The sequence below is a fragment of the Urocitellus parryii genome, chromosome 16 (assembly GCF_045843805.1).
Source record: "Urocitellus parryii isolate mUroPar1 chromosome 16, mUroPar1.hap1, whole genome shotgun sequence".
Classification (NCBI taxonomy): Eukaryota; Metazoa; Chordata; class Mammalia; order Rodentia; family Sciuridae; genus Urocitellus; species Urocitellus parryii.
The window spans coordinates 17,965,294-17,979,321 of record NC_135546.1 but is presented as its reverse complement, the minus strand read 5'-3'; the positions used below and the strand labels follow the sequence as shown (position 1 = coordinate 17,979,321).

The window sequence follows — 14,028 nt, the reverse complement described above, 5'->3', positions numbered from 1 at the left end:
CTAGGGATCTGCCCTCAGTACCAACCAAATATACAGAAGGTGCACAATAAGTGCTTGAATCACTCAATAGTGGTAGGAAGAGCTTCATGTGGGTCTCAAAGGCTTTCCACAGGTGATTTGGGAGGCTGAGGCAGGAGGATTGCAATTTGGAGGCCAGCCTCACCACAAGCGAGGTGCTAAGCAACTCAGGGAGACCCTGTCTCTAACAGCCCCGAATCTTCCCACCTCCCAGGAGCCACGGAAGACAGTACAAGTGCACCCCAAAGTGATCGAGTTCTTTTTTCTTTTTATTGGCAAAGTAAATATATATTTTTTTATGAAGCAACAAAGAAAATATACATAATTGTCACATATGTACACCAGCTTTGTAGATTTTTTTTTAATTTCAAATTTACACAAATGTCGATATGTTATTAAAAGATATTTTACGTCGATGTCCCTATGTACAGTTTATTTACATACATTCATAGGATGTGAAATAAACCTGTCAAAACAAGCTAGTTGGTTTGATATTAATTTCTAGAGAGGAATGCATTGCTAAATCCGGGCTGGGAAGTTCTATCTAGTTCTTGGACTCCTAGTGTGGCCTTTTTCCCCTGTCCTCCGGATGGTGGCCCTAGAGGCTGGTGTCTGGATTTGTCTGGCGATCAGGAGGAAAGGAGGGGGTCACACTGGGCCCAGAAGACCGTCTGTCTGTCTTGCACATTTAATTCCTAACACATGCACTCACTGCCAGCCCCACCCCACCCCCACCAAGAGGGGACACTTTTCACCTCTCTCCCACATGGAGGGCCCCAACTGGCCAGATCCTGCCTCTCCATGGCCCTGCGTACCCTCTGCCAATCGTGCTGAACAAGCAACTTGGGCAAAACTGCTCTGACACCACAGTGCAGCCCTGGACTTTTGGCCTACTTCCTTCTTCCCGGCATGACTCCCTCTGGGAACTGCACATTTCTTCCCCAGCTGTGGAGGCTTGGCTTTGGCCCAAGCGGGGAGCCCAGTGGGAGAAGGGCCAGGCACCCCCACCCCCCCAAAAACCCTGCTTCCAGCTGGTGGCTTGCTGCAGAGGCCGGGCCACCGTGGGAAGGCACAAAGGGATAAAGGCACTAAGGCCGGCGTCGTCGTCGTCGGGGCCCAGCGCTGGGGGCCCAGCCCCCAGGGACTCGGGTGGACAGAGTCTAAGTGCCCCCTGGGGGAAGGCAGCAGGTGGCGGGCTCAGGGTGATGCCCAGGGTGGCGCCTCCTAGCGCTGGGCTGGGACACCGTGGCGACCCTCAGCAGGAGGCCAATAAATTATTGCTTAAAAAAAAAAAAAGGAAAAGGAAAAGACAAGGACCGGAGAGAACCGGGCCCCTGGGGACGGGCGCTCAGTTGGCGGCGCGCATGGCGCGGCTGCTCCGCGGGAAGCGGTGCACCTTGACGTGCTTGGAGAGGTGGTCACTCCGCGCGAACTTCTTCTCGCACACGGGGCACTGGTAAGGCTTCACGCCCGAGTGGGACCGCCTGTGTCGCGACAGCTCGTCGGAGCGTGAGAACCTGCGGGACACGGCAGCGCGGTCAGCCAGGAGCGCGCGGGGCGCTCCCCCGGGTGCCGACGGGACGCGTGGCACCTGCCTGGCTGCCTGGTTCTGGAGCCAGCAGCCTCCCCAGGACGAGGACAGGGTCAGCAAGGCTTTGCTGGTTCTTAAAAGAGCAAGTGACTCCTGCTAGGAGGCAGAGGCCGGTCCAGAACAGACTCTCCTGCGCCCCGGCCTCCTGCGCCCTGACCCTCCTGCGTCCGACTTCCTGCGCCTGGACCCTCCTGCGCCCCAGATCCCCTCGTGCCCGGGCCTTCTTACGCCCTGACCGTCCTGCGCCCCGATCCTCCTGCGCCCTGGCCTCCTGCGTCCTGACCCTTCTGTGCCTCCACCATCCTGCGCTCCAACCCTCCTGCGCCCCAGGCCCCCTGCGCCCCAGGTCTCCCCTGCCACAACATAAGAGTTCAGGTGGTTCCTCACTCTTGCCACCACTGCGCCCTGACCCTCCTGCATCCCAGGTCCCCTGCGCCCCGACCATCCTGTGCCCCGACCATAATGCGTCCCGACCTCCTGCGCGCAGACCCTCCTGTGCCCCAGGTCCTTTGTGCCCCCACCTCCTGCGCCCCGACCATCCTGCGCACCAGGCCCCCTGGGCCCCGACCGTCCTGTGCCCCTGCCTCCTGCGCCTGGACCCTCCTGTGCCCGGACCCTCCTGTGCCCCAGGTCCTCTGTGCCCCCACCCCCTGCGCCCCGACCGTCCTGTGCCCCAGGTCCCCTGCGCCTGGACCTTCCTGCGCCCTGGTCGTCCTGCGCCCCAGGGCCCCTGGGGCCCGTCTGTCATACGTCCCGACCTCCTGTGCCTGGACCCTCCTGGGCCCCAGGCCTCTGCAGCCTCTCCAAGATGGAAACACCTGCAAATCGCAAGAGCTGGGGCAGCAAGGTCCAGCCTCCTGCCTCAGGGCCTCCAGAGCAGCTGCTGACTACTCCCCACAGGAAGGGACCTCAGGCTAAGGCACACCCAGACAGCAGGGCAACCCCCTCCCCACGGCCTCCTTCAGGAAGGGGGCGTGTGCTCATGATTCCCTGGACCACAAGGTCACAGGGCCATTGGTGAGGGTCCAAGGAAGCCTGTCCAGAGGGGAAACGCAGGTCCAGGGGAGGATACAGGGTCCCCAGGACTACAAAGGCGTCCCCAGCTCTTCCATCTTACTTCCAGTACAGACCCAAGAGGTGTCCTTGGGTTTGAGTCACCCACCTCCTGGACCATGCTGGCCTGTAAGTGGGGACCTCTGAGACCCCAAACAACAATGCACCCCTGCCAGGTGTTCTTAGGAGTTCAGGAGGGCCAGCACCGTGGCGCGCCCAGAGGTAATCCCAGGCTCGGGAGGCTGAGGCAGGAGGACCACAAGTTGGAGGCCAGCCTCAGCAAAAGTGAGGCACCAAGCAACTCCAGTGAGACCCTGTCTGTAAACAAAATATAAGATACAGCTGGGGATGTGGGCCAAGCGCCCCTGAGCTCAATCCCCGTCCCCGCTGCTACAACATAAGAGTTCAGGTGGTTCTCATGACATCTCTGAGGTCCTGGGAGCAAGTACTTCCCACGCAAGGACCAAAGTTGGGATCAAGAGCCCTGACTTCATGTCACTGATTTCAGGGCTCTGAGGCTCTCCCGACCTGATTCTGGTGGCAGACGGACCTGTCACATCTCACGACCCTATCCATACTTTCTTGCCTCCTTCGCTCTGTCTCTATTGATCTGTCCGTGGTCCCTCTCACCACAGGACATTTGCACATACTTTCCTCTATTTAGAAGGCTCTTGCCCGCTCTCCAGCTGCCCTCTTGTACTATCCCTCAGAGTTCAGCCCAGGTCCCTGCCACTCACCAGGACAGCCTCCAGGATGGCCATTCTGGGCTCCGTGACACTACCTGCCTGTTTTCCCTCACTCTTGCCACCACTGTGACTTCAAACTAGTCTCAGCCTTTTCCTCTCTGGGGCCAGGGACCGAACCCAGGGGCGCTCTGTCCCTGAGCCCCAGCCCGGCCTTCTTTTCCTGTTGAGACGGGGCCTTGCCCAGTTGCTCAGGACCTTGCGATCCTCCTGCCTCGGCCTCCGGTGCTGCTGGGATCACAGACATGCATCTAGCTTGGGGTCAGCTTTTGGTGACCATCAGTCTATCCCACTAGACGGTCATCGCCATGAAGGGGGACATGTCCAGTTCCCCAGGATTGTCCAAGGACCAGCCCTGCCTGCTGCAGGGCGAGGCTCAGTCAGTGCATTTACATGGAGGGCAATGACTGCAGGCTGGGTGGCATATGTCATGGGGGACCCGTGTCCCCGGGCCAGGGTTACCTGCCCCCAGGGGGAGGGGCACAGCTTCTGAGCAGATGCCAGGAGCCAGAGCTCGGAGCCCCTCCCAGGAACTGCGACCCGGGCCAAGGTCGGTCTTCAGCCAGGCAGGACCCTGCACCCGAGTCACACAGCACCCTGGACGGCGGGTCCCCTGCCCTAACCCAGCTGTCATCCCCCCAGCACGCACCCTTCGGGGTCCTGAGCTGGAACAACCTTGGGCCTCTGTCTCCCCACCGGGGACAGGGTGCATGGCAGACCCATCCTGAGGAGTGAGGGGCAGCCGGGGAGATACACAAAAAGCCATCCCCACGGCTGGGGAGGCTGAGGCAGGAGGATCGTGAGTTGGAGGCCAGTCTCAGCAAAAGCAAGAACCTAAGCAAATCAGCGAGACCCTGAACTCCCAGTACAATCCCTGGTACTCCCCCCCCCCCAAAAAAAAAGCCATCACAAAGTCATCTCAGGGACCACCATGGAAACCACACCCGCCCCCCATTTAGTTGTGCAGTGAGCAACCTTCCCATCTGTACATGGGACCCACCATGAGGATGGAGTCAGAGGATGCCTCCTTTCTTAAGGACAGCAGGGACACAGGGGTCCAGAGAGCAGCCTGGGAGCCCGAATCCTGTCCCTCCCACCTCCTGGCTCTGTGGCCTCAGGCCTGCAGCGCCCATTATGAATGACACCAGGCCACCCCTCCTCGTGGCTGCGACCTGTTTTAAATCTCCACCCTCGAGCGACAGAAGGGGTTCTTTCTGGAAGGATCCTCGGGCCACTCTGGAACAGGATGTTCCGCTGCAGGGAACAAAGGCGCCTGTGTTTGAGGGTGAGGCAAGGAGACTTCTAGGAAGGCAGCCACACTTCCCAGAGGCTGAGACGGGAAGGGGACAGCTGCTGGTGTCCCAGGCAGTGTGGGTGTCAAGTCCTGCCCCAGAGGGGACAGAGAGAGACCCGGGGACGGACAGAGACCCGGGGACAGACAGAGACCCGGGGAAAGACAGAGACCCGGGGACGGACAGGGCAGGAGGAAGCCAGGCTGAGCACCTGGGCAAGACGGCCACTTCGTGGGGACAGACGGTTACGGTGTGGGGCAGCAGAGGGGCCGGAGCAGGAGCCAGCCAGGAAGAGAAAGTTTGTCCCCTCACCAGGGGACCAGGAAGCCAAGCAGCACCCCGGGAGAAGGTGAGCAGAGGGCTGGAGAGCGGCCCCAAGTCTAAGGTGGGCAGGGGACAGCCAGGTCTGGTGGAGCTCTGGGTCAGCCCCTTGTTAGCTGGGGGACGGTGGAGAAGTGAACTGACCATTCTGTGCCTCCATTTCCTCTGACAAATGGGGTCACTGACCCCAACCTCAGGGACTCTTTTTTTTGGGGGGAGTACCAGGGATTGAATCCAGGGTCCCTTGACCCCTGAGCCCCGTCCCCAACCCTGTCTTGTGCCTTATTTAGAGACAGGGTCTTCCTGAGTTGGTCAGGGTCTGCTCAGTGGCTGAGGCTGGCCTCTAACTTGAGATCCTCCTGCCTCAGCCTCCCGAGCCACTGGGATGACAGGCGTGGGCCACGTGCCCGGCTGCTCACGGACTCATTTTGACAACCGATGAGCTCTTTTCCCCTGGGAAGCAGCACCCTGGGTGGGGGCGCAGATGCGGGGTCCCCAGAGAACCAGCGTGGGCTGAGGTGTGCCCGCCTGGCGTGTGCCCCGAACGCACGCTCACGAGCCACACCCTGGGGCCGTGTGACACAGTGCCCGTGCTCAGCGCCACCATCTGTGGCAAATGGGTTGGCACCACTCTCGACAGGAGGTGACGGGTCCCCTGTGGAGGGGTTGGGCAGGCGAGGGACTGGGTGGAGGGGACCCTGATTCTCAGCAGCAGCTCCTGGTCCATGAATATGACATGATCCTGGTCACCTCGGTCCTGTCCATGCTGGGCTGTCCCCAAAGCTGGGTCCATTCCCATCGGAGAGCTATAGGCCTCCCTTTTGGAGACGGTCACCACATTGAAGAGACTCAAGCCTCTTGGGGTCAACCCAGGAGGCCAGGACCCCTGCAGTCAGCCTGGGTCTCCCGGAGGGTCACAGAAATGTCCCTCCCCAGGGGTGGGGACCCTCAGCTCCCCGTGGGACAGCCTTTGCCATGTTGGGACACCACAGAGGACAGACCTGCTCCATGGAGAAGTCACAGAGGCCCAGGAGGGGGTCCTGGCAGCCTGTCCCTGCTGGTGTCCCCAGGCCAGTGTCCTTCCCTGTGGAGGGGTCCTGGGCTGGGGGTCAGCTCCGGGGTCACAAGGTATTGGAGATAATCCCCCCAGTCCACCCGGGCGCTCGGCCCCGGAGCCCCAACCCGGCCCTGGGCTGCATTTGACTCAGAGATGGGGACTCGCTGACCTGCGAGCACCTAAGTGGCTGAGGCTGGCCTCTACCTGGCATCCTCCTGCCTCAGCCTCCTGAGCAGCTGGGGCGACAGGCCCGGCTCAACCTCCACCCTTGCCCACCTGCTGCCTCGGGGACCTCCTCGCTTGCAAGGGTGACCATCGGCCTCCGGGGACACATGCAATGGCTAAGGCCCCACCTGCTCTCAGGACTGGTACCCAGCCAAGAGGACCAAAGCCGCAGAGCTGGCTGGGGCCACGGCCACCGGCCACAACACAGCAGGTCACACGGCAGAGGGACACCGAGACACCTATCGCGGGACCCGCGCACGCACAGCCACGCGTCCATCTGCCAGGTCTGGCTCTGGGGCACTCCGCGCATGCGTGCGGGTGAGGGGGGTGTCAGTGGCTCATGCGCTGTCCCCAGGTGAGTGTCCTACACTGTGGAGGACCCTGCCCGGCACCCCTGGGGACCGAGCTCCAGGTGGACCTCCCCAAAAGGGGGAGGGGGACACGTGGGGTCCCCTGTGCCTCTGGCACCCACCACAGCCTCCTGAGCACAGCCCGACCTTGGGGGGCTGGTTTCCCCCGACACCACGCAGGGCAGAGCCTGGGGGGACTGGCCACCTGGAGCCCAGCATTGGCCAGGCCTGTCCCCCACCCTGGGTGGCTTCTCAACTATGCTGTGAGGAAGCTGGTCCCCAGGCTAAGTGGGAGCACTGAGTGGGACTCCTCTCCCTCTCTGTCCCCTCTCTCCCCCTCTCTCTCCTTCTCTCTCTCTCTTTTGGTCCCAGGGATTGAACCCCAGGTCCCTTGACCCCTGAGCCCCGTCCCCAGCCCTTTTCAGATTTTATTTAGAGACAGGGGCTCCCTGAGTGGCTTAGGGACTCACTCCGTGGCTGAGGCTGGCCTCCAACACGCGATCCTCCTGCCTCAGCCTCCCGAGCTGCTGGGCACCCTGGCACCTGGCTGAGATGCGGCTTCCCTCAATCAGTCCCCTGGGTTCCGATCGCCCTGGGCAGGGTCCCTGGCTCGCCCAACCTCGAGCTCAGATGTCAGCCGGGAGTCAAGGTGGTCCTTACGCCAAGCCTCTAGCCCCAGCCTCCATCCATCCCATTCAAGGGTCCTGATTAGCCCAAGTGCCCTTCTGATGTGTCCTAGCCCCTGCCAGGTCACCCTCTTCTGGATTGGGGACCCAGCGGGGGTCCCTGCCTGCCTTACCTGGTCATTATGAACGGGACACTCTCCGCTTTAGTTGTGGGACCAGCGAGTCTCCGGGTGGCTGTGTCGTTCTGGCCCCGCCCCTTCCCGCCCCTCGTCCCCTTCCTAATGGGCCTGTGGGCCCCGTGGCCTGTCCCCTCTATACTGACCTCCAGCCGCAGCCGGGCCAGGTGCAGGCGAAGGGCTTCTCCCCGGTGTGCCGGCGCAGGTGTGCCTTGAGGTGGCTGCTCTTGGTGTACATCTTGTGACACCCGGGGAAGGTGCACTTGTGCATCTTGAGGAGGTCGGCCGCCGGGCTCTTGGGGAACTTCTGTCCCCCCAGCAGGCCGGGCCCGGGCCCCAGCGCCCCGGACCCCGCGGGCTTGGCGGCGATGGGCACGGGGGCGATGCGCACGAACTTGGAGGGCAGACTCAGGCTGGAGGAGGGCAGCACCTGGGGGACCAGGGCGAACGTCTGGCCCTGGATGTTGACCAGCAGCTGGGCCACCTTGACGTTCTCGGGGGCCTGGCCAGGGGAGGCCGGCCCCGCGCCCGGCTCCTGCTTCACGGGCACCGGCTGGATCTGCAGCAGGACCGGCACTGCGCCCTCGGCGGAGGGGCCCTCGGAGGCGCCCTGCGCGCTCGCGCCCCCGGGCGCAGGGGCACCGCGCTCTCTCCCGCCAGGGCCCGCGTGTGCGTGGCTCCTGAGGGGCCCCGTGGGGAGCTGGCCACAGGCCCCCGAGTCCTGGCAGCTGCCCTGGGGGGCCCCCTTGGCCTCCGGCTCCATGTTCTCCTCCAGAAACTCCTGGATCTCCTCCAGGGTGGGTTGGAAGGGCCTGGCCACCTCCTCGGGGTCCCCCAGCGCGAACTCTGGGAAGCAAACGTGCTCCCCCTTCACGGGCACCGGGGCCCTCCGCCACGTCCCCCAGGTCACAGGGCCACTGCTGTCCCCCAGGCTCCCGCTGCCACCGCCGCCACCACCGCCTCCCAGGGTGGCCTGGGAGAGCAAGAAATCCAAGATGCTGTCCTGTCCCTCGGCACCGGGGCCACCGCCGTAGCAGGAGCAGAGGGACTGGGAGTCGGGGCTGGCGCAGGAGCAGGGGCTGGACACGTCACTGTCGTCCTCGGAAAGGGGCGAGGGCAGCATGTGGTAGGGCCGCCGGCCGGCCAGCCTGTCCCCCAGGTACCCCACGGGGCACTTGGGCGACGAGAAGGTCTCGTCCACCGGCAGCAGGTGGTCCACCATGCTGGCCGGGCCGCGCTGGTGGCCGCTGTGAAGGAGAAAAGAGAGTCAGAACAGTGGCTCGCGGCCCCTGGCGGGGCTTGTCCCCACCCTGGGTCGCCTGCCCGGCTCCCAGCTGCCGAATGCCAGGCTCCTGCCTCACCCCCAGGGACAGGGGCCTGCAAGAGCGTCCTCTGAAACGCTGCCACAGAGTTTGCAAAAGAGCCCTCGGAGCCCGTTGCACAACCGGGCCGTTCTGGTTCCAGACGGAATTTTCCAGAAAGATCCTGGAAAAGAGTCCACGTGCCTTGGTGCGGGAAGAACCACGCTGGAGGGGACGCCATCAGGGGCTCTGGGTCCCCAGAACGGCCAGGACTTGGAGGGTCACTGCCCATGGTAGGACCTGAACCTCAGTGTCACCTCTGTTGAGTCACAGGAGGGGGGATGGGACGGGGGCCACTTGCTCTCTGACCCCAAGCCGTTGGGCTTCCGTGGGTTGCCAGATCCAGCGAATAAAAACGCAAGGTGCCCATCAGGCGTCCACTTCAGATTTTTTTTTTAAATCATCTACTTTATATAAGTTGTTTTTAAATATGACTCGAGCTGATATTTAGTTTATTTTATTTTTTGGTACCAGGGACTGACCCAAGGGGTGCTTCACCCCTGAGCCCCGTCCCCAGCTCTTTTTTCTATTTTATTGAGACACAGGGTCTCCCTGAGTGGCTCAGGGCCTCACTAAGTGGCTGAGGCTGGCCTCCCACTTGCGATCCTCCTGCCCCAGCCTCCCCAGCTGCTGGGATGACAGGCCTGGGCCACCGTCCCGGGCGGGGGTCTATTTTTAACTGGGAAAACTGTGGTTTGGAGGCAGAAAAGTTCAAGGACATAAGTGCCTGTCCTCAGAGGGCTCAGTTTCCCCATCTGATTGTCATGCCCCACCCCTTGGGCGGTGATGCCTTTGCCCAAGATCCCACGGCACCCAATGCGTGTGGCCGCCTCAATCCCCCAACCATCCCGAGGGTCACAAGTCGGGACCCTGTTGGCCAATTGGGACGCACTCTCCTGCCTTACACCCCCATGGCCCCTTCAGTCCCCACCTGGGACACTCACCACCTTGGGGACGCTCGGCTAATGCCCGTCTTCCCACTAGACAGTGCGCTCCATGTGTCCCCAGTCCCCAGTGTGACACCCAGCGCCCAGGAGGGGCTCAGAAGATGTTCGTGGAGAGGAGAGGGGGACAGTGTGTTCTCTGAAGCCAAAGGCCATGCTAGTCCCGTGTTCAAGGAGAGTCAACAGTGGGTCTGCCTGCAATAGGGCCACCTTTCTGGACCTTTGTCCCCACCCAGTGACCACAGCGGGCTGGGTGTTTATCCAGGTTGGGGAAAGGGAGAGTGTTTGGCATTGGGAGCCAGGGCGTCTCTGGAACCTGGTGTCACCTCTGTGCCCACCCCTCCTTCCTCTTTTTTTTGTGGGGTGGTGGTTGATACCAGGGATTGAACCCAGGGGCCCTCGACCCCTGAGCCCCGTCCCCAGCCCTATTTGGTATTTTATTGAGAGTCAGGGCCTCCCTGAGTGGCTCAGGGCCTCACTTTGGCTGAGGCTGGCTTTGGACTCGCAATCCTCCTGCCTCGGCCTCCCGAACCCCAAGGAAGCAACAGCCTGCTCTGAGCCCTGAGCACCGTGGACCAGGAGGATAGATGGCATTTAGGGCTTCAGTCCTCGGCTACAGGTTTTTTATTGGGAGTGTTTTAGAAAACACACCCAGGGCTGGGGACGGAGCTCAGCAGGACAGCACCCCAAAATAAAGAAGTTGAATACACTCGAGTCACCAAATCAGGTGCTGGGAGGAATGAAGGGGCCAGATGATTCCAAGAGCAATTCGAGGCTGTGGGCAGAGCCCACGTGCCACCCGAGAGTCCCCGCCTGTGTCACCACCCTCCAGGCAGGATCCACACTCCTTGGATCAGCTGGTCTCAGCTGGGCTACCTCAGGCAGGCAGCACGACTTCTCTGGGTCTGTCTCTTGACCTGGGCCAGCAATGCTGGAGCAGTCCAGGAGCCCAACACTTAGGACAGGGTCAGGGGCACAATCAGGGCCACAAGCAGCCATGAAGGTGGCCCTCAAATGAATGAGCACCTGGGAGTCCCCCTCCCCCACACCCGCCCTCTGCTGGGATGCTAAGGAATCTGGGGACTCCAGCCTCCCTGGGATCCAACAGGTTGCTTCAAACCTCCCCTGAAATGTGACCACCAACCAGAGGTTCCACCATATTAAACAATGACTGCTGCTGCTGGGCGCGGTGGCCCACACCTGTCATCTCAGCGGTTCCGGAGGCTGAGGCAGGAGGATCGCAAGTTCCAAGCCAGCCTCAGCCAAAGGGAGGCCCTGAGCAACTCAGGGAGACCCTGTCTCTCAATAAAATACCAAATAGGGCTGGGGTTAAGCGCCCTGAGCTCAGAAGCCACTGGGTCACATCATCCCGTTTTATACTGTCCCTAGCAGGTGCCACAGTGGTGAATGGTCTTGGTGGTGTGTATGTGGAGTCCTTTCCTGTGGACCTCCCCACCAGAATATAAGCTCTTTGGACCGCCAGGCAGGGCCATGCCCCAGGGTTGGCTGGATGAGGCTGAGTGGGGAAGCCAGGTAGATGGCAGGGTCTGAAGACCAGCCTGAGTGTCCCTGCAGCAGGACAGGGCAGGATTTGGGGAGCCCAGAAGGGGCTCTGGGACTTCCCCGAGGTGCAGGCATTAAAAAAAAAAGGGAGTATTCGGGCTGGGGCGGGCTCTGGTCCCTAAAAAACACCAGCACGTGGCGCAGGCTGCATGCAGGGGGAGGGGACGCGCTGTTCCGGGCACAGTCCCCGGGCTGGCCGCTGGACTCCGCCCCCTCCCTCCCGGGCCAGGCCTGCTGTTTATCCTCCCGGGGACACAGCGGCTGCAGGAACAACATGTAATTGATAACAAGCCCAGCGCGCGCCAAGGGCTCGCCATTGGGTCAGCGAGCAAATCACGGGGGTGGCGGGTGGGGGCCGCCTTTCAAAATAAGAGTCTCTGCTCCCTGCGCTGCCCACAGGCCCTCAAGTCGCCTTGTCCCGCTGTTTTAAGCACCTGTAGATGGTGAGGGCCACCGGGTTCTTGGGAGGGAAGACTGTGGGGGCATTTCTTGGGACCAACCAGGAAAGAAAACACTTCTTGGAGGTGGAGGAGGGGGGTGGAGTCCCTGGGTAACACCACAGTGGGGAGGGAAGAGGGAACAGGACGGCTGTATTGGGTAGGGATGGCATTTCCTCTGTCCCCTGGGCTGCCACCTCAGCCACCTCTCTGGTAATGTTGGAAGGGACCCCCCCCCAGGACTCCGTGGGGGTGCAGATGGGGGTCTAAGCCGCGTGGCCTTGCGCAAAGGGGGTGTGGGTGTGTGTCGTGTGACTGCGTGTGCGGGGCGTTGTGCGCGGCAGCCGAGGTGGCGGCGCGGGTGTCCGCGCGCATGGGGTCAGCGTGGGTGTCCACTCGCGCGGGGGACGGCGCGTGGGGACGAGAGGCGCAGGGAGTCGGCCCGGACCCCTCCGCCGAGCCCGGGAGCGCTGCCTGCTGGGCACCATGCCCTCGGCCTGTGCCACCCCCTCCCCGCGCTGCCCCGCTGCTGGTGACCGATAGTAACCCCTGGGCCACCAGCCCCTCCGCCCCCCCACCCCCCCAACCGCGGGCGGCCAGCGCCCCTGCCCGCTCCCCCGGGCCAGGCCCCGCCGCGCCCCACCATATGGGAGGGCTGTCCCGGAAGGCGACCGCAGGCCCTCGGAACCGGCGCCGGGGTGGCCGCTCGGGCCTGCAGCGTGTGGACGCTGGTGGGCGCGCGGGGTCACCGTCCCCCGGGGCCCTGGCGACCTCCCGCCTCCCGCAGCGCGTGGCTCCCCCGGGCGCCCGCGGAGCCCCGGGCCGCGAGCTCTCCAAGGGCAGCCCGCGCCCGGCAGCCCCGGTCACCCCGGCCGTGTCCACGCGGCCCCGTCCCCTCCGCGCCTCTCCCACCTGAACTTGGCGCGCGCCTGGCCAGCGGCCAGGCCCCGGCGTCCTGCTGGCCGCCCGGGCTGAGCTGGGGGCGGCCGCCCGGTCGGGGTCTGGGCGGCCGCGGGCCGGGCCGCGGGTCCCTGCGCTCGCTCGCCCGCTGCCCGCTGCGGCGGAGTCTCGCCCGCCGGCCGCGCTCTGCGCTCCCTCCCGGCCGCTCACGTGACGCCGCGGGCGCCGCGAAGGCTCGCAGGAGGCTCGGCCTCGGGCGCGCTTCCCATTGGCCAGCGCCGCGCGTCACGCGCCCCGCCCCGCCCAGGCCCCGCCCCGACCACGCCCCCGACACGCCCCCCGACACTCCAGGCCCCAGCGCAGCGCAGGGCTCAGAGCCCGGGAGCTGCTGGAGCTGCGCGCAGCCAGATCTGGCGCCCGATCCGGCCTCCAGCCGTCCACCCGCTGCCTCCGCGTCCACGAGGGTCCGCTTCCCAAGCTCGGTCCCCAGGTGAGGACGTGAGGCGAGCCCTGGGGCCTGCCTACGAAGGGCCCTGAAAGGGTGCCCCCGAGCTGTCCACCCACCGGGGATATGGCTGGCGGGGTCAGCTGCGCATCCCCGTGTCCACCCCCTGCGATCCGCTCTCCCGGTGCTGCCGGGTGAATTAGGGGACTTGCCTGGGGGCTGTTGTTGGAGAAATACGGTGTCTGTTCGTCCCTCTGGGCAAGCCACCAGCGCTGCCAGCCTGGCCTCCGACTGCCCAGGAGGTTTGCTGACCTCCACTGGAGGCCGATGACAGCGGCTCTCCGGGGACACCTTCAGTGCTCCTGGTCTATGGAGCGCGCTTCTCGGGGCTGCTCCAGTCCGAAGCGATTTCCTCCGGATGCGTTGGCGCCCAGCTGCTGCGAGAGAGAGCTCTGGGCAGTCAGCGGTCAGCGCGAGAGAGGCACGTGAGCCGCCAGTGCCAGTCCCCTGCGGCGCCCTTTGACCCACATTCCAGCCGGATCCCCAGCCAAGCGTTTCCCAGACCAAGAACCCACTCAGAGGGCGCCGCAGGAAGGAGAGGGGCCAGGCGAGCTGATCCCGCTGCACCACGGGGCATCTAATGCACGGCCACCCCTCGGGCACGTGGACAGCGCTCCTTCTATGCAGCTGACTCCTTCTCCCTGGAGGCGGGGGAGCATGATCTGGAGCCAGTGAGTGGGTCGAGGTCCCGCGACGGGTGAATTGGACAATTGCAGCAAAGGGTCAGAAGACGCTTGAAACAAAGGTGCGTCCTCAGCAACCTTAGCGCTAGGGGCCCCGAGGGTCCGCAAACCCAAAAACAGTCAGGATGACTCTGTTGAAATCTGAGTCACATCAGGTCCTTCTCGGCTGTTTTAATTTTCCTA

The 14,028-nt window shown here is 63.3% G+C and overlaps 1 protein-coding gene across 2 annotated transcripts; it reads right to left on the bottom strand.

The window, feature by feature from the left end:
- Window positions 1-269: 269 nt before the first annotated feature.
- On the bottom strand, window positions 270-13,396 carry Klf15 (KLF transcription factor 15). Of its 2 annotated transcripts, none has more exons than XM_026415092.2 (3): window positions 13,315-13,396; window positions 7,599-8,699; window positions 270-1,535 (listed from the first exon to the last, which is right to left on the bottom strand). In XM_026415092.2, exons 2-3 carry the CDS (start codon window positions 8,672-8,674, stop codon window positions 1,367-1,369), a joined length of 1,245 nt encoding a protein of 414 aa, XP_026270877.2. In that variant the 5' UTR covers window positions 8,675-8,699; window positions 13,315-13,396; the 3' UTR covers window positions 270-1,366. The 2 variants fall into 2 exon arrangements, with proteins under 2 accessions (XP_026270877.2, XP_026270876.2); XM_026415091.2 differs by lacking the exon at window positions 13,315-13,396 and adding an exon at window positions 12,670-12,763.
- Between the last annotated feature and the right edge of the window lie 632 nt (window positions 13,397-14,028).

Excerpts from the sequence above, each read along its gene's own strand:
- Klf15 (XM_026415092.2), bottom strand. The coding sequence starts at position 8,674 with ATGGTGGACCACCTGCTGCCGGTGGACGAGACCTTCTCGTCGCCCAAG. Across the intron at positions 1,536-7,598 it reads TGGCCCGGCTGCGGCTGGAG|GTTCTCACGCTCCGACGAGC; the intron begins GTCAGTATAGAG and ends CGTGTCCCGCAG.